The sequence below is a fragment of the Rutidosis leptorrhynchoides genome, chromosome 7, assembly GCF_046630445.1.
Source record: "Rutidosis leptorrhynchoides isolate AG116_Rl617_1_P2 chromosome 7, CSIRO_AGI_Rlap_v1, whole genome shotgun sequence".
Classification (NCBI taxonomy): domain Eukaryota; kingdom Viridiplantae; phylum Streptophyta; class Magnoliopsida; order Asterales; family Asteraceae; genus Rutidosis; species Rutidosis leptorrhynchoides.
Genome location: NC_092339.1, coordinates 184,615,693 through 184,642,229, shown reverse-complemented (window position 1 = coordinate 184,642,229; position 26,537 = coordinate 184,615,693). Strand labels below are relative to the sequence as shown.

The 26,537-nt window shown below is 34.9% G+C and overlaps 2 protein-coding genes across 3 annotated transcripts; both read left to right on the top strand.

Annotated features, from left to right (window-relative positions):
• The first annotated feature begins 1,995 nt into the window (after positions 1-1,995).
• Positions 1,996-4,457, top strand: LOC139856893 (2-methylene-furan-3-one reductase-like). The gene is made up of 4 exons (XM_071845609.1): positions 1,996-2,485; positions 2,975-3,298; positions 3,377-3,536; positions 4,008-4,457. The coding sequence occupies exons 1-4, from the start codon at positions 2,045-2,047 to the stop codon at positions 4,301-4,303; spliced, it is 1,221 nt and encodes a 406-aa protein (XP_071701710.1). The 5' UTR covers positions 1,996-2,044; the 3' UTR covers positions 4,304-4,457.
• A 5,428-nt stretch (positions 4,458-9,885) lies between these two features.
• Positions 9,886-17,988, top strand: LOC139857394 (AT-rich interactive domain-containing protein 5-like). 2 transcript variants are annotated; one of them, XM_071846145.1, is made up of 12 exons: positions 9,886-10,506; positions 10,615-10,654; positions 11,213-11,265; positions 12,619-12,664; positions 14,407-14,496; positions 15,095-15,217; positions 15,335-15,380; positions 15,473-15,548; positions 15,735-15,801; positions 15,955-16,005; positions 17,138-17,230; positions 17,652-17,988. In XM_071846145.1, the coding sequence occupies exons 1-12, from the start codon at positions 10,112-10,114 to the stop codon at positions 17,754-17,756; spliced, it is 1,185 nt and encodes a 394-aa protein (XP_071702246.1). In that variant the 5' UTR covers positions 9,886-10,111; the 3' UTR covers positions 17,757-17,988. The 2 variants fall into 2 exon arrangements, with proteins under 2 accessions (XP_071702246.1, XP_071702247.1); XM_071846146.1 differs by lacking the exon at positions 17,138-17,230.
• The last annotated feature ends 8,549 nt before the right edge of the window (positions 17,989-26,537 follow it).

The window sequence follows — 26,537 nt, the reverse complement described above, 5'->3', positions numbered from 1 at the left end:
ACAGTATTGTGAGTTTCATTTGCTCCCTTTTTAAATGCTTTTGTAATATCTATTTTTGGGACTGAGAATACATGCGCTGTTTTATAAATGATTTACAAAATAGACACAAGTACGTGAAACTACATTCTATGGTTGAATTATCGAAATCGAATATGCCCCTTTTTATTAAGTCTGGTAATCTAAGAATTAGGGAAAAGACACCCTAATTGACGCGAATCCTAAAGATAGATCTATCGGGCCCAACAAGCCCCATCCAAAGTACCGGATGCTTTAGTACTTCGAAATTTATATCATATCCGAAGGGTGTCCCGGAATGATAGGGATATTCTTATATGCATCTTGTTAATGTCGGTTACCAGGTGTTCAATCCATATGAATGGTATTTTGTCTCTATGCATGGGAAGTATATTTATGAGAACTGAGAAATGAAAATCTTGTGGTCTATTAAAATGATAGAAATGATTATTTATATTAAACTAATGAACTCACCAACCTTTTGGTTGACACTTTAAAGCATGTTTATTCTCAGGTATGAAAGAAATCTTTCACTGTGCATTTGCTCATTTTAAGGATATCAATTGGAGTCATTCATGATATATTTCAAAAGACGTTGCATTCGAGTCGTTAAGTTCATCAAGATTATTATCAAGTCAATTATAGTTAGATATATTATGAAATGGTATGCATGCCGTCAACTTTCGATGTAATGAAAGATTGTCTTTTCAAAGACAAATGCAATGTTTGAAAAATGTATCATATAGAGGTCAAGTACCTCGCGATGTAATCAACTGTTGTGAATCGTTTATAATCGATATGGACTTCGTCCGGATGAATTAGGACGGGTCTTTACATTTAGCAGACAAATTTATTTTAAATTTTTATTACTTTTTATTTAATAATTAATAAATTTTACTTCTCCCTCACAATGAACGGTTATTCCCTAAATTAATAACCAACATCAATAATTCATACGTAATACATCAATTTTAGATATATGTATTGTAATTATAAACTACCGAAAAAGTGTTTATATATAATGAATCATTTGTATTGTTGCGAACGATTTTACGTAGCAATGCGTGTGAATAATATCAATTCCCAGCTAAAAAAATTACTTTCGCCGCTGGCGCAGTAACGCGCGGCCGAATCTAATTCCTTATTGACTTTTCCAGATCTCACTTATCCCTCCATTTTCATCACAATTATTATATATTATACTAATTACCGTAAAAAGTATGCAATATGTCAATTCCCAGCTAAAAAAAATTACTTTCGCCGCTGGCGCAGTAACGCGCGGCCGAATCTAATTCCTTATCGACTTTTCCAGATCTCACTTATCCCTCCATTTTCATCACAATTTAAGACTAAAAAATAAAACAAAAAATTTTAAAAAAGGAAAAAGAAAAGCTAGAAGTTTAAAGTCTTCAAACAATCCCGTCTCCAAATGTGTCAAAAACAACATATCATTTCTCCATCTTCTACAATTAAAACTTTTAAAAACCTCTGACAATCAAAAACCAAGCAACCATTTCTTCCCCATTCCTACCATCAATGACGGCTCCAACAACCAATCGCCGCTGTCATAAACCACCGTCGTTTCTGCCGACCACCACATCTCGCCACCACCGCCAACGACATCACCTGTAGCGCGTCAGATGTCTAACGCCGTGACGCGTGTGAGAAATCAGTTTAGCAACCGAATCACTGTAGCAACGAAATCACTGTAGCAACAAGGTTACTATAGTGACGGGAGCACTGTAGCAAAATTTTTCCCTTCACCCGCAGCAAAGCGCCGGCCAAAAAACTAGTTTATCAAGGAAAACCATCACTTCTGCAAATTGCAATTTCTAACAAAAACATAAGCATAAAATAATAAAATCGAATTTTCTAGTAACTTAAAAAAAAATAATAATAATAATAAAAATCGAAAATGGAAACAAAATAAAGACCATATAAAACCAGTAGAAAGGGTAACGAACACTATCATGAATCTGCCCATTTATTGGTACCAATACAAACCAACAATACCCACAGTGACTACACAATGGAAGCTTTGTTGAGCTCCTCCACAAGTACTCTCCGTCTCCAGCCACCGTTTTCTCTCTCCTCATCCTCCAAACCCTCACTTTCTCTCTCTACATTCACACCACCATCTTCCATCAACACCAAACTAAACTCTCATTTCTATCACAAAACCTCAAAATTCAACCAGAAGAAGATGAACTCAAGTTTACGAGTTTCTGCAAGTTCTTCTTCGAGTTCTGCAACTGAAACGGCGGTAGATTCGGAAACTGTTCCGTCGGAGATGAAAGCGTGGGTATACGATGAATATGGTGGCGTTGATGTATTGAAATATTCGGCTAATGTAACGGTGCCTGATGTTAACGATGATCAGGTTTTGGTTAAAGTTGTTGCTGCTGCTCTTAATCCTGTTGATTTTAAAAGAAGATATGGTAAATTTCAGGCCACTGATTCAGCTCTACCGGTAATGTTATATAAACGTCATATTGTTTAATAATTATAGTTATTAATAGGACTTGTAATTATAAATTCTTGTAGGTTTAGTTTAGTAAAAAATTTCACACTCCCTTAGTCCAATCTGATACTCCCTTAGTCTAATTTCAGATGTAATGTGGCAATTAGACAATTATTTATTTATGGACCATATAAATTCTAATTATTTTTGTACATATAGATAGTAAGATGAACAATTATTTTGAGATGGAAGACTATTGATTTTGAAGAAAACAAATATAAATTCTAACTTACAAATAAATACTGTATATACTTATTTTTTTAACAGCGCTCCCTTTCAAAAACATACTGGAAAAAGTATAATGAACAACACAGGCTAAATGAATAGTATATTGTCATTTGCCTTTTGCTGTATTAGTTGTATATGATTGTTTGTTGTTTGTGGTTTTGTTTGGTTGATTAAACATATGCTCTGAATGAGTTATTTGTATCGGTACAGACGGTTCCAGGATACGATGTGGCAGGTGTAGTGGTTAAAGTAGGAAAGCAAGTAAAGGGATTGAAAGTAGGAGATGAGGTATATGGAGATGTACACGAAAAAGCTTTAGACGGACCTAAACAGTCAGGTTCTTTGGCTGAGTATGTTGCGGTCGAAGAAAAACTATTGGCTTTGAAACCGAAGAACTTAGATTTTATTCAGGCTGCTAGTTTACCTCTTGCAATTGAGACTGCATATGAAGGTCTAGAGAGAGCTGGTTTCTCAGAAGGTAAATCGATCCTTGTTTTAAATGGTGCTGGTGGAGTTGGATCTCTTGTTATTCAGGTATAACAAATTTAAATTGTTAAATAGTTTAAATTGGTAATGCTTATGGTTATTGATTGATAACATTTAATGATGCAGCTTGCGAAACAAGTATTTGGTGCTTCGAAAGTAGCTGCCACGTCTAGTACACCAAAACTGGAGTTGCTGAAAAGTTTAGGTGCTGATTTGGCAATTGATTATACCAAAGAGAACTTTGAAGAACTGCCTGAAAAATATGATGTTGTCTATGATGCAATTGGTAAGTAGTTGTTTGAAGTTTGATCGATCTAAGAATCATACACATAGTAATTGTAGATGTTCTTAACGGATCTTAGAATCAACCTAACACAATCTCGAGGCGGAATTTGGACAGAGTCCATAGTCGATCGGTTGACTCAGTCGGTCGACTGTAAGGCTAGTTTAACTATTGATTTAAAACGTTTAACATACGATAACTAATATTGAATAGTCACAATGTTTATTACTACGGACCAAATTATACGTTAACGAATACAGATTTAGGGATTCACGAAATACGTACCAACAGTAAAAGTGTTTTTTTTTTTTTTTTTTTTTTGTGATTATTAACCACTAATTTTTATTTATGTATGAAATTTGAGATGATTACCCGAGCTTTTACCTTCTAGGGGGAGCCAATGTGTTCGTTCATAGGAGGGTTTCCTCGCTTACCAAAAATAAAAAAATTGAGATGATTATTGTTTGGGTGCAGGGCAAGGGGAAAAAGCAGCGAAGGTGGTGAAGGAAGGGGGTAGTGTGGTGGTTCTAACAGGTGCAGTGACACCACCAGGGTTCAGGTTTGTTGTGACCTCAAATGGTTCGGTGTTGACAAAGCTGAACCCGTATTTGGAGAGTGGGAAGGTGAAGGCGGTGATTGACCAGAACGGTCCTTTTCCGTTTGACCGGGTGAAAGAAGCATTTGCTTACCTTGAAACTAATAGAGCTACAGGAAAGGTTGTTGTATATCCTGTTTCTGAAGAGTACATTTTGGAAAAGCTGGGGAAATGAATGTAAAGCAAACATTATGTGAGTGTGCAATATTATTATTAATGATACTTTTAGGTTAGTTACACTGAGCTCTTGTTCATGCTTTAACTTATACTACTACAGTACTACGGGTGTAATGCTTTATTTTATACTTTCATGTTACCTTATTTCAACATACGGAGTATTCAATACATAAGTTGAAATTTAGATTAACAAATAGACAATTTTAACACCAGCAACCAAAAAGATGCAGATTGTAACAATAAACAAATGCCACCTTTTTTGTGGCATTGTTGGTTTATGTTAATGATATAGTTATAACAAAGAATAAAAAATAATGAATCTTAAATTTGCATGTTTAAACTGTTTCTCAACACTAAATTCAAGAATAAAGATCTGTGTGAACTTAAATATTTTTTGAACTTAAATATTTTTTTAAGAATTAAAGTGTTACAATGTTCAAAGGTGTTTGCATGTATAGAAAAGATATTGTATTTAAGTAACAAATGAGTTTGGTCAGTTAGTAACTCAATATCTGCTCCTATGGATGTTAACATGGAAATTAGCTATGTTGATTGGGGATGATCCTGCTCACAATAATACATCTTTGTATCAAAAGTTAATTGAAAAAACTTATGTCGATCACTTTTGCCGGAGAAGGGGAGGAGTGATCCGAAACCGAATCCGAGAAACAAGGAATTTGGGTTGGATTCAAATATCTATTACTTCTTGTAAAAGTTATAAAGAATAATAAAAGATACGGAGTAATAAAAAGAGTCCTATGTTTACAAGGAGTCCTACTCCTACATGTATATGGATAGTTTTATATAAATAGGGTCATGTAACCAAAGAAAAGGGAAAATGGAGGCCTCTGTATTCAACTATTCACGTTGCTAAATCCTAATATAGAGAAATCAAAATAAATAAAGTTGCTTCCACATCTGCATTCTATTATCTTGTTTTTTTTTAATGTTTCCAATCTTATGCTATTCTTACATAACATATAACCATTCATTAAAAAAAACGCAATCATCATTACGAGTGTACGATCTCGTAACAGATCATTTACCTTATGATCAAGCGTATTTCCATAAGCCGTTAACGAGACGGTTCCCGTCAATAATCTTAAGTGCCGATATTTATTTGGGTGAGATGTTGGCGATTAGTGTTTGCTCTCCGGTCAGGATACCGTGAATAATCCAGTTGGAGATGAGGATCTCGAAGGGGTGGTGTACAATTAATCTGGATGTATTCGACTCAGATATGGAGCGAGCTGAGTTGATGAGTCGCGAGGGAATATTTCTAGAGAGAGAAAGTATGAGGTCTCACTTATTGTGATGTGACCTATCCAAGGTTGGAGAATTCGGATCTCGGGGAGATCTCGTTTGGACTTTTTTAGGGAGATCTCGGCATCTCGGAATAATCTCGGGGAGATCTCGGACGTTGACTTACGTTGACTTTAGAGTTTTTTTAATAAAAATATACATAAAAAAATAAATATATGTATATTTATATACGTTTTTACGAGATTTTACAAAAATATCCGAGAAATGAGCGAGAAAATCTTAGAAATTACGAATTTTACAAAAAAATCTTACAAATTAGCAACAAAATTCGAGAAATCGTGGCTTTGACTAAGTTTGACCCCAATGACCGAGAAATCTCGGGAGATGAACATCTCGTCTCGGTTGCCTTCTAAAAACGAGATCTCGGGGGTGATCTCGGGGAGATCTCGGGAGATTTACAACACTGGACCTATCATGTGTCTCTTGTCTTGGAAATAACAGTACCATGTTTATAGGCAAACACTGGGGTTTGTGTTGTGCATGGGTCTGACCATGCTGACGTGTCATTCCTTATTGGGCTTTGGTCAATGATGATACGCATAATAATTCGTATCGATAAGACATCTTTTCCATAGCTTAATATCGTTCTGTCTGGAACTCAATCGGCATAACGGTCCGGGGAGGAATGCATTCTCCCGGACAAACTTAGGCAAACTGACTAAAAGAACATTCGAGTGCACATCGGGGAAGGAATGTACCGGATAAAAGTCAGTCGTGACTTCACATAAGCTCATTCTTACCCCGGCAAGTGTTGTGTTCCCTAGGCGTTGACAAAGAATAACACATGTCTGTTGAATAGTACAATTGATGTAGACCACTCAGAAAACCACTATGCTTGTAATGGAGCATAGCTGTCTTGTGTAGTAAGCTGTTTACCAGCTATGCTGGTTCTTCTATGCTGAGTCACTTGATATTCTTGATTTGCTGGGCACACATCCTGTGCTAACTGAAGAGTTACCTTTTGCTAGTTGACCAGGCAACATACTAAACACTCGACACAACAATATTTGCTTTCTTTACATAAACAAACTCGTGCTGGCTGCACATCACTTTAGTGTACATATTTGCTATTTTGTTATAATTAAATCCTTAATTACTTTAGGGACTCAACAATTACGTAGATTAAAACATCGTGTCTAAAAATGTAAGTAGTTTCAAAGCGACATGTATCTCATCCCAAAAGTTTATAAAACAGTAAAAGTAGGACTGTGAACTCACCTTGAGTGCTCAATAAGTAACACGGTAAGTACAAGTAAAGAAGACGGTTACAACCGTCTAAAGAAACCTAGAGACATATATAGGTTGTCACATAAGTCTATTCCAAATAGTAGTTGATTCATAGTATTAGTTGTCCTATTGCTCAGACCGACTCGATTAAGTAGTAAAAGTCAACCCATAATTCACAAAGTTCATGCAAGTCAAAAAAAGTCAAACTTGGTCAATGATGGTCAACCTAATTCAAACACATCAGTAGGTCATGTAATAATGCTCATGGAGTCAAACCTAAGTCAATATGCAACGTTCAGACCTCAGTTTATCGTTATAGTGTTTCCAGCATACTAGTCATGTAGTTTCATGGCAACGGTACACAAACAAACGCACATAAATAAAAATGTATACAACCTGAAAATATGGCACTTGGTACATGTTTAGATCATTTAATTACCTTTTCCAAAATGTAAGCCATAGATTTGTACATATAGTTCAACTTGCACACAACGCACCATTTTTAGAACATTTATCATTTATTCTAGAAAAATGTAAAACACATAGGGCCAGTGAGAGATGATCACAAACATCCCAAAATTTAAGTTGTAAAAAGGGCTAAGCTTTTGGTTTAGCCAATTTATACAGTTTTGCACCAATAGTCCGGTGTTCTGATTTGGACAGATTCTAGACATAGCGTTTTACGACCCATATAGCACACAATGCATAAGGTTTTACATGTTGACATACAAATGTAATTTTATTCTTAACATCCCAATATTAACATATCATAAGGCCAAGTCTCAAAACAACTCCTATCTCATTTTATGCCATTTTGTGTGCACTCTAGACAGATTCGGTCCCATTCAGGTGGTCATTTTTGAATACATATATCTCAACATCTAGGAACATTTAGGATGCAATATCTACATGAAAAGTCAAGTACTAAACATATAATTTTCAAATTCCAAAAGCATGTGTTCTAGAAATCAAAGCATTTAATAATACAACTATGTTCAATGTTACAAACGCCAAACGTTGTCACGAATACTCAATTGAGCATAAAACGAGTTTTAAGAATCCAATTCAAGTGATATCTTAGTCTAACATGCATGATTTTTTATAATCTATCAGATTGTGATCAATTCATATTCCATAACACAACACAATTTGACCAGATTTCAGATTCATGCAATAAACGAGTCGAAAATTCAACTAGTCATAACGGGAGCATAACATAACAAAAATTCATGACTCTTAAGCCTAAAATTAATAGTTTTCGAGATATTTTCAAATATGCAATAATATTTTACATCTTATAAGTTCAAGTTTCTGTTAAGTCAAGTTTCAAATTCGGGATTTAACATGAACATAGCAATCGAGCAATTTAACGAATGTAATCAAGTATAAACATATAGACTTGAGCAATAGACACTAAATACATATGTAATCATCAAAAATGTGAACTTTAAGAATTAGGGTTACATGTTTTATGCCTCAAACAATCAAATTTTTTATATCTATGTGTAGAGGAAGATGCAAGCAAGAACTTTGATCAAAGAAGCAAGTGTTAATTTTTAGTAATGGATGGTGATATGGTGGAGATGGTGATCGACGAGCAAGAGGGAGGAGAGAAGAAATAACGAATGTGTTTTTATCTTTAATTAGGCTATGATGACAATTAACTTGCAGTGGTGTTTTTATTTAGGGTCTAAATAAGCTAATGGATCCCTAGTAATCAAATAATGGCCGAAAATAAATCAAAGGGAACCCCCTAATGGGGCCTTCGGCCGTAGGTACCCCATGGGGTGTCCATGGGCTCGTTTTGATAATTTGTATGCTCGTGTGGGCTCGTTTCTAGTTGTCGTTTACCGAACCCGAATTCTCGGAACATTAACCAGACGTTTAAACAAATCCACAAAGTTTAATTTATTAAAATATTATTAAATTAATTATATTTTTCTAAGTTAATAATTATTAAAATAATTTTCAATAATTACTCCGAGTGTTTCGCAAGTCCGAAAAACAACTTTTGCAGTTATCGAAACCGTATCGCTTCCTTCGGATTTCAATATCCGAAAATAATTATTCAATTAATATCTAATCATATTAATTATAGTAATCCTCCTAGGATTAAGTATGTATTTATTAAGCTGAACACACAAAATTTAAATAATCGCCATTAAGATTAACTAACAGAAAGTTAAATAGAAGTAACGGGAAAAAAAATAGGGTTGTTACATGGGGGGAGATTGGTTGAACCCTGGAAAGGAGAAAAACGAGTTTTCCTAGCCTTATGGATGATCCTTTAGATGAGGGCTACATAAAGGATCAAAGAATCCCTAGATTAGCTAATGATAGCCACCATTATATAATGTATTCAAGAGAGCCGTATAATATAATCTTGACTTGTTGACCATTTCTCTCTACATTCATGTGGTTTATCGTTCAAACGCATTCATGCATCTAGGGTCTTATCACTATACCTTTACATGGTATGCGAATGGTATGCGATAATACTTGCTTTCACAGACCACGTCAAGAATGGATTCAACTTTATGAGAGAATTCTTTATAACCACAAAGCTTGTTAAAATTATAATCGTTGAAACTAACAGTTGCACCACCATTATAGGTCATATTATACATTCGAAAATACCCATAATAATGTACCTTTATATTACATTCTTTCTCATTATCTTCAGCAGCCATATTCAAATAGGAGTTAACATTCTTTGATTTCAGCTATAATACTCCGTTGCATTTGAAAATTGAAGAGATACACTATTAAAAAAAAAAAAAAAAAAAAAAAACGCCACGGTGTAAAAAATACCTCAATTTCAATGATTTTTAAATCGTAATCCATTTACTGCATAAAATTAAAATTATACATTTTTACGGGCAATGAAAAAATGGATATTACCTTATTAAGAAATTACGATTTTTATAATTTTTTTTTTTTTGGCGTTTTGCTCCATATAAAGATAAATATGAAATTTTGATTTTTATATTAACTTAACAGGGTTAAAAAAAATTGTAAGAATAAAGGATGAAGTGTGTAATTGTGTAGAAACCAAGTTGAGTAACGGTGTAATCTGCTCTTTTTTATTAAAATTGTGGGTCTTTGTTTTGTTGATTCCTCAGCAAATTCATCCGGCCATATTTTGATTTTGCGAGGGAGACAACCAGTACTGCTACTGACGAAAACCCTAATTACCATCTAATTCTGTATCTTACATTCCACACCTAACGAAACCCTAATTACTACTACTGACGAAATGGTTCTTAAAACCGACCAACATAACCCTAGCGATAACGAATTCAAATCAACCGTCCACAACAGCACCTCTCCGAATCAATCGAACTCAGTTCCAGTAGTAAACGGCGAACGACGCAGCAAAATAAAGGCGGAAGTGGAAGATGATGACGTGGCAACGGAGGGGGATGACGTGGCAGTTGAACAGCGACATCTGGCATACGATGATGATGATGGAATTAAGACGGTGCAAAACGTGAAGTCATTTCTGTTGGATCCGAATTCGAGCATCGAAGATGAATCAGGAAGTGAGGAAGAACAAGCTGCATTTATGAAAGAGCTTGAGGTTTTTCATAAAGAAAGGTTTTTGGAGTTTAAACCTCCTAAATTTTATGGAGAGCCATTGAATTGTCTTAAGTGAGTTGTTATCTAACTTCACCAAGTAGTCTGATATATTTAATAATCAGTAATTTGTTATTGTAGTTGAATTGATTTTTTTTTTTAATAATATTTGTTTTATGTCAGGTTATGGAGATCGGTTATAAGGAATGGTGGCTACGATTATGTATGCCTCCGGTTCTATATATTTTATGTGTTATGTGTTATTTGTTTTTGTTTTTATTATGAGTGCCTTGTGTAATGTTTAGGAGCTTTTAAAGTTGAAGCTATATGTGGTGATATTCATTTTGCAGTATGTGTAAGGGTAGCTTTGTATGATATGCTGTTAGGGACATTTATTTGTGTAACTGCTTAATGGTTAAGTTTATGCGTTTAAATGAGGGGATTTCCATATGTTAATAACTTAATTTGTATATTATTTTAGCTCACACAGTTAAATTTACTTGTAGAAACTGCAGCTTCTGCTATATATCTATTGTAGCTTATCCATAATGAGTTGACTTTAGTTGTGCTTATATTTCGTCTTACCAATACAACAAAAAAATTGTAAAAAATAATATGTGGATACTCCTTGTAGTAATCGAAAGAGGCATTGACAGTTATTTGTTGTTACATGAATTATTTCTAAGCCATTTGCGTATTTGCTTTGAGTCACACTTCATTTCTTATGATTTTGTTTAAATTTTTTTTTTAACCACATCTGTATTCATTTGCACACTCGTAGATAACAGCAGGCAAAGTGTGGCGAACAGTGGGAGAAGCTTTTAATCCACCAAAGTAAGCATCAAAAGCTTTTGTCAGGTTTTTGTTTATTCCCCCCTTATGGTTTTAATAGTTTTAAAAATATACCTAATTTTGCATGTCCAAGTCTTATGTTGGATTTTAAGAGGCAAGTACATGAGGAACTTGGATGTTACTTATGTTGTCCTTTGATGTTAACAAGGAAAACGGATCCGCGCTTCGCTGCGGGATGGTGTCGATCGGTTAACGTTTGTGATTTAACTGGTTTTACCCCCGGAGGGGTCCAAAATTACAGGCCTGCCACTGTTCACAGTGGCAGGCAACAGTGGCAGGCTCACCACTGTTAGTATTAGTTATAATTATAATGTGGTTGCTTTCACCATCACTTGGCCCTTTTTCATTATTTTGTGTTACCTGCTATATTCATATACCTCCTGCATAAATGCTGCAATTTTTTTATGTTTTTTTTATATAGATATATATTATATATTATAATTATAATTTATAATAAATATATACGATTATTGCAATCAAGGTTGCAAAAATTGCTACTCATGGAGTACTCGGTCGGGACTTTTAGGGAGTTCTCGGCAACTTCGGAGTACTCGGATGTTGATCAAGTTTGACTTTCACCGATTTCACCCGATTTTCCGAGTAATACCGAATTTTGTTTGCGTTTTGACCGATTTTATTCGTGGAGTACTCCCTAAGTTGCATAAACCGTGTACTCGCCGAGTAATTCCAATTTCTGCACCCCTTGCAATGAAGGTTGCAAAAGTCGCTAATCAGGGAGTAATGGGTCAGTAATCGGTCAGGACATTGTAGGGAGTAATCGGTCAAATAAGGAGTACTCGGTCAGTAGTCGGATGTTGACTAAGTTTGACTTTGTACGATTAATCCTTCGTGACAGACCAATCCCGAGAATCCGATTACTCCCGAACTTTATGGTGATCGATTAACCGGATGTTGAACTAGCAATCAGATGTTGACCCATTAATCCCACGTAATAGCCTACTAATCCTCGTTGAGTAAGGGTTGGCCGATTTTGACTGATTTTGATTACTCTGACCTCTCCAAAAACTGAGTAATCGCCGGTTACTCTCCGAGTAATTTCGAGTTTTACAACAATGTTTGCAGATTTTTAAGTTGGTAAAGATCCGCCCACACTGATTGCATTTGTATACACAAGAAGCCCAATAGGTCCTCTTTATGCTTCTGAAATAATATGGCATAGTATAACCATTCATCCCTTTCACTTTCAGTTGATGTCACTTAATTACGGAAACGATTGTAGCTTATTGCCATTTTTTCTTTTTCTGAAAATTCTAAGCGCCTGACTTTGTTCAGAAACCAATAATCTCATTAACACTTATGTTTCCTTTTGGACAGGACGTGTACTACTGTCTCATGGACATTCCGGTGTTTTTATGAGAAGGTGATTGCTTAATTACTTGAACCTTCTTACATTTGCACTGTATGATTAAAGTCTAATGCTTGTCTTGCCTTGATATAATGTAGCAATTTCATGCTGAAGTTATCTTTTGTGTTCTCGTTTCTTACTTTACTTCAGTTGGGTGTGTTTGACTGCATCGCTAGGAATTATGTTTTTTACGATCTTTTACATAACTAATGGTGATCCTAATTAAAAGACTTTTTGACACAAGTCACATAACATTATTTAATCTCAAGTATACCGGTGCACATAATGATATTACAGACATAACCATCTACCTACAATTTAAATTGGTAGGCTTGTTGTGCTTGCAGTTGTCATGTCGAAAAGTTCTTTTGATACGATGCGTTTGTTCTCTTTATTCGTAAGTCTTTCTAGATTGTTTTAGTTGCACGAAAGAATGCATCATGATCATGTCATTTTTGAGGCAAATAAGACTTGGTGGGACCTTAGTGATGTTTGTTCTTGGTTTAGTCTGATTTAATGGGTAATATCATAAATTATTTTTGTAGAAACCTGAACATATCATTATATGTGAATTCGGCATACCAAGCTTCGAAGTTTAGCGTCACAAATGTATGTCTGAATATGCTTGCTTAAATGAGAGTGTGAGATATTGTGCCTATTCACTACAAATACTTAGGATTAACGTATGTCGTTAGTTAATTGTTGTTACTTCTGTTCTATTGTGGTTTTGTAGTTTTGTTGTTTTGTTTGTTTTCTCCCACAATAAGAAGGAAAGGTATCTTGTCAAACTGTAAGATAACTACAAAATAAATTGCACTGAAGTTATTAACAAGAAAATATGTAATCTAGAAAACATGTAACATCTTGTAAACTACTTGATTTTTTGTGATTATTCTTTATATAGTTACCCTTTGATAATTGGTTACTATTTCACCGTTTTATCATCTATTTAACGTGGTCACCTGTCTGTGGTTATTATTTTTTCTGGACACTCTGTAAGGGTGCAAACCAAAGTCCCACATCGGTCATGGGATAAAAACAAATGTATGTATATAAGTCTAAGGGAAAGTCCCTCTATCACCAATTGTTTTTAGAATAAGGATGGACTCTTGGGCTTATATTGCAGGACATTGTGTTTGGGTTATGCGATCCTAACAAGTGGTATCAGAGCTAGGCTATAGCCCCGATGTGGTGGACAGCGCAGTGGGCGCACCCCTGAGCGCACGCAGCGACGTGGCGCACCCCTCGGTCTTGAGCAGCGATGAGTGGACCCAGCTCTCGTTCGAGGGGGACCCTGGCACGATGAGTTGATCCCGGAAGCCTTGTATCGAAATCTCCCTGCCCTCCCACCAGGTTGAGAGTTCCGAGTTGGCGGCGGTAAAGGTTGGATCCAGACTATCATTGGAGGGGAGGCCTAGATGGACTTAGGTTTGAGGGGAGGTTTGTAAGGGTGCAAACCAAAGTCCCACATCGGTCATGGGATAAAAACAAATGTATGTATATAAGTCTAAGGGAAAGTCCATCTATCACCAATTGGTTTTAGAATAAGGATGGACTCTTGGGCTTATATTGCAGGACATTGTGTTTGGGCTATGCGATCCTTACACACTCGATGTGCAAATGTACTTCATGTCGCTCAGTATGTATAGTTATATTTATTACTAGTCAAGTGTGGTTAGGATTGTATATTAAGTAATTCCTCAATTAGGTTCCTTTGAGTTTCTTCATTATCAAGTTATTTACACATTTTTTTGCAGGCATTGCTTGAATATGAGAAATATATGATGAGCTTAGGTGTGTTACCATTTAATACTTCTTGTGCAGAACCTACGTCCAGTTTAAAACAGGTACTTCGAATTTAATATAATCGATTATCGTATTAAACATTTAATAGATTCTCATATTAAACACCTATATTTCTAAGTGTTCCTTTATAAAACTTTTGGTGTCCTGTTGCAAATTTATGATACTTCACTTCCATATGTATATGTATATATACAAATTCAGTTTTGCATGCTAGAAAGTAATCAATTTTACGTTGGTTAACTCAATTTAAGAGTCTTCTCATAGTTCTCGCGATCTTGTTTGGTTCTTATTTGAACCTTTGAATTCCAGGCAGGATTTAAAACCCTTGGAAATTTGATTCTACCATTTTCATGGCGTCTCAATTTTATTTTTAATTTTATTTTACTATTTCTTTAACAAAAATTTCCTACTTAATGGCCGGAGGTCCACTCGGAAGCAATCTCTTTATCCGTCGAATAGAGAGAGGGAGGACTTTCTCTACTTTTGAGAGTGAAATGACTTGTTTTTATTCTCGGATAGGGGAAGCATTGTCTACATCTCACCTCCCCATATACCACTCATGTGGTATTGGGTTTTATTGTTGTTGTTGTTGTTGTTGTTGTTGTTTGCCCTCTGCCTTATGTTATTCTTGTTTTTTAGACTAGTCAAATTCAAACACCTGGATCAGGAAGGGCCAGGCGGGATGCAGCAGCTCGAGCAATGCAAGGTTGGCATTCTCAGCGTAATCTTGGTAATGGTGAAGTTGGTGATCCAATCATCAAGGTATGTTACCTTTTTTATCCGTCATATTAATTAATTTTTTATTAAATTCATTATTCATATCTTTACTCGTTGAACTTGGACGCATCTATTTATTACATCTTCACCTTCTATTTGCAGGATAAAACTTCAAATATGACTCTGAAGCGTGAAAAGCAAGCCATTGGTACGTTTGCATTGATTCATATTATATGACACATATTCTTAAATGTGTGTCTGTATTTGACTATTTTCCTTGGTTATTATGTTGCTAATTAGGTTTGCTGAAGCGTAAAAAACCATCTTCAGTTGAACAAGTTGTCAATGTTGCACGCATGAAACCGTCAAGACCACAGTTGAGATATCTTGTTACTCTTTTGACTTTTATATTTTCAACGTTGTTTGTAAATCTGGATTATTTTTTGAAATAAATAACTGTCAGTTCTGAAGATAATGACCATGTTAAGATTATAAAATCGCTCGAATTGACTACATTTGCTGCTATCACCTTACATATACTCTTCTGTAATGAATTTTTCAGATTCGATTCGCCGATTGTGGATCTTGGTCCTCCTGCTGATTGGGTGAAAATTAATGTGCAGAGAACTGTAAGTTACTTTGTATGTTTTTTTATTTGTTTGATAATTTCTTTTATTGATGAAACTGATGTGGTTGGTTGACTCTTATTGAAAATATTAAAGGGATTTTATCGTATTGTTTAAATGTATTTAATTAACTGGTTTTGTATTCTGACTGTACAGAAGGATTGCTTTGAGGTGTATGCGTTGGTTCCGGGGCTTTTGCGTGAAGAGGTAAAAGATTCATCAAAAAACTCCCCCCTGTTTCAATCTTTGTTACCCGATAACAAATAGTTAACAAAACTAACAATAGTATTGTAGTATAGCAATAGTAATAATAAATATAATATTAATTAATTATACATATACTAATTGTGGTGGGGTTTGTGGTCGTTTTGGCCACCCCCACCATATGAAACGACAATCAACCAAAACCAAACCCAAAAAAGGCAAAACACCCCCCACCCCCCCACCCCCCAACCCACCCACCAACTTTTACACACTTACAAAAAATACCCTGTAATCCAAGGGGGTAAACTGTCAATTCCCTAACTAAAAAAAATACCCTGTACTCCAGGGGGGGTTTGTGGTCGTTTTGGCCACCCCCACCATATGAAATGACAATCAACCAAACCCAAAAAAACTTTTACACACTTACAAAAAATACCCTGTACTCTAGGGGGTAAACTGTCAATTCCCTAACTTAAAATATAAAGCTCACCCGAACCCTTCGACATCCCGTATTTTTCTCCTCGCTCCGATTTAAATTTCACCAAACACTCCGTTAAACTCGAGAACAAAACGAAACTAACTACGTTCGAAACAGACACTTTTTAAAAAATGCTAACACAACGTCAGCCCGTATCTTCCCGCTCGTCTCGAGTTAAATTTTTCCGACAGCACCGTCAGACTCGAAATAATTTTATGAACAAAACGATACTAACTACGTTCGAAACAGACACTTTTTAAAAAACGCTAAACACAACGACAGCCCGTATCTTCCTGCTCCCCGCGAGTTAAATTTTTTCGCCAACACCATCAGGCTCGAAATAATTTTATCAACAAAAAGAAACTAACTACGTTTGAACCAAACAGATTTTAAAAAAGACTAAAGACGACGACACCAACAACGACGCATAACACATGGGCCGTTTTCCCTTCTGTAAATAAAACTGCGTTAAATATGAATACGCGGGCCGAAAGACCCCGACGCATCGCGCGGGCCGGACCGGACTAGTTAATTTTATAATTATTAATCATAATCATAATAGTAATAGTAATAACCACAAAATAGAGCCTTGTGTTCGAAACAGTTCACAATATTTTTCTGAATAATTTTTTTTTGTGTGTGGGGGAACGGAACCAGGTTCGTGTGCAGTCTGATCCAGTTGGTCGGTTGGTTATAACTGGTCAACCAGAACAGCCTGACAATCCATGGGGTGTTTCTCCTTTTAAAAAGGTATGCCTACAATATCCGACAACACATTTTTGAAGTTTAATTACTCCTTTTTAGGAACTGGCCAATCCGAGTTTCCAAATTCCGGATAATCAATTGGTCAACGTAGGTCAATGGGTCAAAAATCGGATTTACTCAGTCAAAATTGGTCAACATTATAATTATAATATGAATCAAAGTTGACATTTAGAGTTTTTAAACAAATGAAGATTATGTTTATGTTTCTAGACAATTATAATGTTTATGTTTATATATTTTTTGTATATATTTACGCATACAGTTTCTTTCATATAAAAATCAAAGTCCCAACTAACTCAGTATTCCCCAAGTAGCGATTTTTGCATCCACAGATGAATATGCATGCTAGATCATCATATAGTATATGCAATTGAGAAATTGTTTTCAATATTGTTTTATGATATAGGTTGTAAACTTGCCATCAAGAATTGATCCTCATCAAACCTCAGCTGTTGTAACCCTGCACGGTCAGTTATTTGTGAGAGTGCCATTTGAGCAATCAGGCTTGTAGAATGGTGTTACTTTTCCATATTAGCTTAACAAATGCAGATAGTGTTCACAAGGTTTTAATAGTACAAGTTGTAGTTGACTAGTTGTGCAGCTTATGCTGTATGTAGTGAGGTATTATTAGACATCAAAACTTGTGTACATATTTTGTAGTTTTGTTGTATCTGTGGCTTTCAATGTGATGCAGCCACAAAAAATCTTATAACATAGATAGTTGTTTTAATCAGAAGCATGTTTTTGAAATTGTCTCTTGCGCCTAGTGTTGTTAAAAACCCTAATTAATCCCCAATTACTGCTTTTTAAGAACAAACTGATCCGATTTTTTAAAATCCGTTTCATTAATCGCTCACCATTGGTTAATTAGTCAAAATCAGCTGGTTAAAGCTGTCAAAGTTAAAACTGGTCAACATTTTGATACGAATTTAAATTTAAACCGAGATTTTAGAGTTTTTAACAAATGAACGATTATGTTTATGTTTTACACAATTATGTTAAAGTTGACGTTCACGTTTATGTTTATGTTTTGTTTCAATATTTACACATAATTTTGAAACTTATTACTCGTATTTAAATGTATAAAAAATTCAATCAAATTAATGCACTTGAGTTCCTGATTACACCCTTCGAAGTCCAGATCGAGTAATTTCCGAGAAGCAAGTTTTGCAACCTTGTTTACGCCTCATGCTTAGCCGAGCATAACTGGGTGTCCTTGTTTGGGTTGGGGTGCCGCATTTTTCAGAAGATTTTTCTTGCTCTAGATATAAAAATAAAAATATTTTACTGGTAGAAATATTAGTAAGGTAAAAGCTTGTTTGTTCACATGACTGTCAAGTTTTGTGCAGAGCTGCTTGAGTTATGTCCGTGTTTTAAATCGCATGAAACCATTGTGGTGGACCAGAAAAGAGGTGCATATTGTAATACGTTTTGGATTTGGTTTTGAAGCTTTTTACCATGACAGTTAGGTTTTCAAAGCAATGTTAATCATCAGAGTTTATTAACTTTTTGAGGAACAATGAAGGAAGAAAAAGAGCATCAATGTGGCTGCGGGTCGTCTTTAAAGAAAAAAAAAATACAATTAATCAAGAATAATCATGACCCAGAGTCATCGGCCACCATTCGGTCCAAGACAGAATGTTTTCTGCAATTCGGTTCCAATGCCAACTCCAAATATTGTCAATGAAACTGTCTGAAATTACAGTCAATATTAGTATCCAAGTGAAACACCAAATTGAACTTGATCTAGATAGCTAAAAAAGAAATTCCCATATATACTAACCAACACCCCAATTTTGGTCGTTTTATCCCAACCCCCACCCAATTCCCCCCAAAAACGACAACAAGGAAAAAAGGAGAAAAAAAAAATACAAAACACCCCCTAAAAAATGTAAAAAGTTACATCCCAACCCTCAAACCAGGGGTATCAAGTGTAAAATCAATATTTTAATAAGAAAACTTAATTAAACTTCACCCATATTTTCAACGGGACATACCTTTCCGCTCCACTCGCGTTAAAATTTTGGTCGTTTTGGTCGTTTTATCCCAACCCCCACCCAATTCCCCCCAAAAACGACAACAAGGAAAAAAGGAGAAAAAAAAAAATACAAAACACCCCCTAAAAAATGTAAAAAGTTACATCCCAACCCTCAAACCAGGGGTATCAAGTGTAAAATCAATATTTTAATAAGAAAACTTAATTAAACTTCACCAATATTTTCAACGGGACATACCTTTCCGCTCGACTCGCGTTAAAATTTTCCGAACCAACCGTTCAACTCAGAAAAATCTAACGAACACAACGGGACTAACTATACGCGAAACGGACACTTCTAAAAAAACGCTAAATACCTCGGATTCTATTCAATACTCAACGGGACATATCTTCCCGCTCGGCTCGCGTTAATTTTTTTCGAACCCACCGTTCAACTCAAAAAAATCTAACGAACACAACGAGACTAACTATACGCGACACGGACACTTCCAAAAAAAAAAAAACGCTAATTACGTGTATTTAGATCAGTGTTCCATAACCTATAATAAACTCCCCAAACTAACTACATCATATCGATAATTCTGTTTCCCTTTTTTTTTTACACGATCTTCATGCCGTTAAAAAGGCCATTAGGTACATTAGATACTAACTACATGTATTTAAAAACACCCGTAGTAAAACGTTTTTACTTCTGTAAATACATAACGCTCCATTAACTATGAATATACAACCTGAAAGGTCCCGCGGCATCGCGCGAGCCCATTTTACTAGTTTATAAACTAACCGTTGAAAATTGCTTATAACTTGAACTTGGATCTTGACATAAACCGAGTTGAACCTAACTACACTACCGTACTACATGTGAACCAAGACTCAAATACCATTTGTGAACTGTACACAACCAAGTACATTTAAACAACAAAAACCATGAAACAGATTCGCAATGAACGTGAAATAAACAGTGTGACGCATACTACAAGCAAACGTTATCATCGAAAACCATTTGAAACCTTTGATAATAATCAGCAATTAATGAAGAACACAACCCCGTTGATGACCGGCCACGTGTCGAACACCACTTCCTTCGCTGGAAACCAACGTAGAAGAAAAGGCACAATGACACCCCACGTCGACCACCACTTTTCTTATAATACACAAGGAGTATTCGTCGCCTGAGATTCATAATAGTGACCGGAGACCACATCGACCTTCGGCGTTCCATAAACATTTTGACCGGTTTTTTTAACAAGACCGGTTTTTTTTTTTTTTTCTTCCTTTTTTCTTTATTATTATTTTTTTTAAATACCGGTTAAATCGGTTTTCAGTTGAACGTTACAAATGACTATATAGCCCTTTTTAGTCTTTTTAGGTTTTTTTTTTTTTTGAAAGGCAAGTTGTTGGCATCGAATATATACCACGCACGCACACGCAGTCTTTTTAGGTTTTTTAACATGTTACTCCCACAAAATTCAGTATAAATAAATGTTATTAGGTTTGGTTGAAAACACATGAACAATACTCTCAAATATATCTCTAATTTCTCTGATCTCTCTCGCTATATATATAATACTCTGATCTTTATGCTATTATGGATCACTCACACACTCTAGGTTCCGGTTTCGCTTGCGTTGGAAGTATTCATGATGTTGTGCATATTAAAACAACTAACTGAGAATCGGATATTTGATCTAATTATTATGATTTGTGTGTTATAAATGATAAGGTGAGAAAGACCCATTGTAAGAGATGTGAGAAGTTTTTTAACCCTGCATAACACTACAAACTACATTAAGGACTCATAAGTATGGTTCTTGTTGAGTGGTGAGTCAAGATACGTCACAAGCTACTATTGGTTCGGCTGGTGTGGTTATTATATATTATAATGATGCACTTCGCGAAGCTTTTACAAAGTTTTCATTCAACAGGCGCTTTCATTCAACCACTTCGACAACGTAAAGCTTACGGAGATCATCATGAAAAGACTACAACCGTGCTATCAACAAGCAAGTTGTACTGCATACTCTTAGAAGAGACTTACATTTTTATTTATGTTATATACTTATGCCGAAGTTGAATCCTAGAGAAAACTGAAAACTGATTCTGAACATTGAAAACCAACAAAACCAATTAACCGAATCCGGTTTTCAGAAAACCGATTTTCTAAAAACCGAAAACAGGTTTTAGCTTGTTGGCTTGCACCTCTTCATGTCAACATATCTTGATTATGGGTAGGTGCGTGGTAGTGTTGGGCCATGTTAAGAAATGAGCCTCATTGGACTTAAGCTTCAACGATTAATGTTTTGTCAACCTAAGAGTGCCAGACTGTCGGTCACCATCAATTTGTATTAAAAAAACGTGTTTTTATAAATAAAAAAAATTAGTAATAACATTAAAAAAAGATGAAAAGAGATAGAAAGAGGTGGAGGGGAATTAAAGTTGATATAACCAAGTTGAAAAGAGATATAATCAAGCTGAAAAGAGGTGAAAAGAAGGGCAGGTCGGGACACTCGATTTGATTCATTTAGTTGCTAACATCGCATGTTAATCAGTTACATTAATACTTGATAATTTTTTATTTTGAGAGATTAATTATACAACTATAAATAATTTTGATTAATAATTATATATATATATATATATATATATATATATATATATATATATATATATATATATATATATATATATATATATATATATATATATTCAATTAGAAAACACAAAAAGTCAAAAAAAAATGGAACTATTCATTTAAAACTTTTTCGCAATTTTGTCACCTTACCCCCCGGTCTTTACATTATGTTAAATTTCATCCCCTTTTGATTACCTTTTTAATTTTGCCCAACCCTCTAATTTTAAGGGATATATATTAAACAATGTAAAATAATAACACAAAGACATAAGTGGCTGGGTGGCTTGGTGGCCTTTATTGTTTATAGATGGGTGCAGGTTCAATTCTTGCATGAGGTGTTTTTTTTCTCTCCTTCCAGGCTAGCGATTTTGGGCCCAGCGAAGCGGGCCGACCGAATACTTGTTAAAAAAAATAAAAGATCTATGAATAGTAAAATTATTTTATTTTATACATATACTAATTGTCCTGAAACTTTTGGTCGTTTGCAGAGGATCAAAACGACATTCTTCACCTACCCATCTCACACTTGCAATTTCCATTCTTCCTCCCTCAACAATAACCAACTTACAAAAATCACACCAACCTTCAGGGGTGTAAACCGTCAATTCTCTTACTTAAATGAAAACTTCACCCAAAGCCTTTGACAGTCCGTATCTTTTACTTAAATGAAAAATTATTTTATTTTATACATATACTAATTGTCCTGAAACTTTTGGTCGTTTGTAGAGGATCAAAACGACATTCTTCACCCACCCATCTCACACTTGCAATTTTCATTCTTCCTCCCTCAACAATAACCAACTTACAAAAATCACACCAACCTTCAGGGGTGTAAACCGTCAATTCTCTTACTTAAATGAAAACTTCACCCAAAGCCTTTGACAGTCCGTATCTTTCTCCTCGCTCCGAGTTAAATGCCACCGACCACAATGATAATGATAATTTAGTTTATTGTAATCGTCATTAGAAATTAACTAGTCCAGATGCGGCGGGGGCTTTCGGCCAGCGTATTCATATTTAATGTAGCTTTAGGTATTTACAGAAGGAAAAACGGCCATGTGTTAAGTGCCATTGTAGATTTCATTAACGTTTTTTAAAAAGTGTCCGTTTCGAACGTAGTTAGTTTCGTTTTGTTCATAAAATTATTTCGAGTCTAACGGTGCTGTCGAAAAAATTTAACTCGTGGCGAGCAGAAAGATACGGGCTGTCGTTGTGTTTAGCGTTTTTTAAAAAGTGTCCGTTTCGAACGTAGTTAGTTTCGTTTTGTTCATAAAATTATTTCGAGTCTGACAGTGCTGTCGTAAAAATTTAACTCGCGGCGAGCAGGAAGATACGGGTTGTCGTTGTGTTCAGTGTTTTTTAAGAAGTCTCCGTTTCGAACGTAGTTAGTTTCGTTTTGTTCATAAAAATATTTCGAGTGTAACGGTGTGGTCGGTGGAATTTAACTCGCGGCGAGCAGGAAAATACGGGCTGTCGAAGTGTTTGGGTGAAATTTTTATTTTAAGTAAGAGAATTTATGTTTTACCCCCTTAGAGTTTGGTGTAGGTTTTATAAGTTGATTATAGTTGAGGGGATGTTTTGGAGTTTTTTGAGTTGAGTTTGGCGGGATGTCGTTTTATACATGTTTTGGGCTGTGGTTTGTGTCAGATGAGACATACCCACGCCATTTAGTATATTAGGGGATTCATTCTCATTTTTTTACTTTAGTACTTTATCCGTCCCATACTTATCGTCAGTGTTGTAAAAGTCGGCCGACGCGTCGTTTTTTTAGGTTCTCCGTCCCGTTTTTTCTGAAAACGACTCAAAAGACGGTCAAAGCTAAAAGTTCGGTCAAAGTCTGTCAAAGACGGTCAAAGTTGGTCAAAAATGGTCAAAGTCAATCAAATTTTCGTCAAGATCTAATATATTTTAAAATTAGTGTTTGTTTTCATTTTTTGAGTCGCTCTTTTTTCTGTCTCCTTACTGATTATGTACTTGGTAACATTAATTGAGTTTGAAGTTTGATTGTTTTTAAATTCAAGTTCTTATTTAAGAAATTTATGGTATATAATCAACTATTTTATGTATATCTAAATATATATTTAAGAAATTATTAATAAAGTCAACGTTGGTCAACGACCGATGAGTCCACGACGCGTCCCCCAACTCGGTCGACGCGTCCTTTTTAGGTCTCGACCGATGCGTCACCGACTCGCGACTTTTACAACCTTGCTTATTGTCACCCACAAAAAATGTCACAGTTTAAAGAAATATCACAAAAGTACTGTACTTTTTTGTCCTTAATTTTTCTTTCTCCTTTAATCTTGTCAATATACATTAAGACATAATTGAGCTTATTCTTTTCTATTTATTGAAATGAACAATTAATTTAATATATCTCAAAATAGACAAAACTAGTTGTGGAGCCCTCGCTTCGCGCCGGGGCTCCGTTTTGAATGCGAGTTAAAAAAAAAAGTCTTGATCTATTTTGTAAAAAAGAATTTTTTTCGACATAACATTGAAGGGTTGTTCATTTTGTGAAAGTTGCTTCTTTTAGCGTTCGGGTTTTATTTAAAAAAAAAGTTAGTAAAGTGGGGGTTCGATTTGTATTTTAATAAAAGTTAGTGGGTTAAGTTTGTGAAATTTGAAAAAACTTTACGTATAAAGTGGGGGTTCGATTTGTATTTTAATAAAAGTTAGGGGGTTAAGTTTGTGAAAATTGAATATTAGTAAAAAAAAAGTTAGTAAAGTGGGGGTTCGATTTGTATTTTAATAAAAGTTAGGGGGTTAAGCTTGTGAAATTTGGGGAAAAATATACGTATAAAGTGGAGGATTCGATTTATATTTTAATGAAAGTTAAGGGGTTAAGTTTTCGAAAAGTAGAAAAATGAATAGTACTATTTATTTCCACTTTACCTTTTAGATATAGGTATATAATTACATGGGGGTCCATGTGGTATGTTCAAAATAACAACCGGAGTCCAAAAGAATTTTTTAACTAAGGGGGTCACTGTGGTATGCATTCGTTGCATGAGGAGTCCATTTGCCTAGAGGGATGATACTCACACACTCAATATTGATCCATACACACTTAATTGACTATTATGTGCTTATTTATAATAATAAAGGTTCAAGTCCCAAGATAAATTGAAGGTTATTATTGTAAGTTTTTGAAATGTCCCGTTCTTATTGATTAAAAACGTTCCATATTAATTGATTTCGTTGCGAGGTTTTGACCTCTATATGAGACGTTTTTCAAAGACTGCATTTATTTTAAAACAAACCATAACCTTTATTTCATCAATAAAGGTTTAAAGAGCTTTACGTAGATTATCAAATAATGATAATCTAAAATATCCCGTTTACACACGACCATTACATAATGGTTTACAATACAAATATGTTACAACAAAATAAGTTTCTTGAATGCAGTTTTTACACACTATCATATAAGCATGGACTCCAAATCTCGTCCTTATTTAAGTATGCAACAGCGGAAGCTCTTAATAATCACCTGAGAATAAACATGCTTAAAACGTCAACAAAAATGTTAGTGAGTTATAGGTTTAACCTATATATATCAAATCATAATAATAGACCACAAGATTTCATATTTCAATACCCATCCCATACATAGAGATAAAAATCATTCATATGGTGAACACCTGGTAACCGACATTAACAAGATGCATATATAAGAATATCCCCATCATTCCGGGACACCCTTCGGATATGATATAAATTTCGAAGTACTAAAGCATCCGGTACTTTGGATGGGGTTTGTTAGGCCTAATAGATCTATCTTTAGGATTCGCGTCAATTAGGGTGTCTGTTCCCTAATTCTTAGATTACCAGACTTAATAAAAAGGGGCATATTCGATTTCGATAATTCAACCATAGAATGTAGTTTCACGTACTTGTGTCTATTTTGTAAATCATTTATAAAACCTGCATGTATTCTCATCCCAAAAATATTAGATTTTAAAAGTGGGACTATAACTCACTTTCACAGATTTTTACTTCGTAGGGAAGTAAGACTTGGCCACTGGTTGATTCACGAACCTATAACAATATATACATATATATCAAAGTATGTTCAAAATATATTTACAACACTTTTAATATATTTTGATGTTTTAAGTTTATTAAGTCAGCAGTCCTCGTTAGTAACCTACAACTAGTTGTCCACAGTTAGATGTACAGAAATAAATCGATAAATATTATCTTGAATCAATCCACGACCCAGTGTATACGTATCTCAGTATTGATCACAACTCAAACTATATATATTTTGGAATCAACCTCAACCCTGTATAGCTAACTCCAACATTCACATATAGAGTGTCTATGGTTGTTCCGAAATATATATAGATGTGTCGACATGATAGGTCGAAACATTGTATACGTGTCTATGGTATCTCAAGATTACATAATATACAATACAAGTTGATTAAGTTATGGTTGGAATAAATTTGTTACCAATTTTCACGTAGCTAAAATGAGAAAAATTATCCAATCTTGTTTTACCCATAACTTCTTCATTTTAAATCCGTTTTGAGTGAATCAAATTGATATGGTTTCATATTAAACTCTATTTTATGAATCTAAACAGAAAAAGTATAGGTTTATAGTCGAAAAATAAGTTACAAGTCGTTTTTGTAAAGGTAGTCATTTCAGTCGAAAGA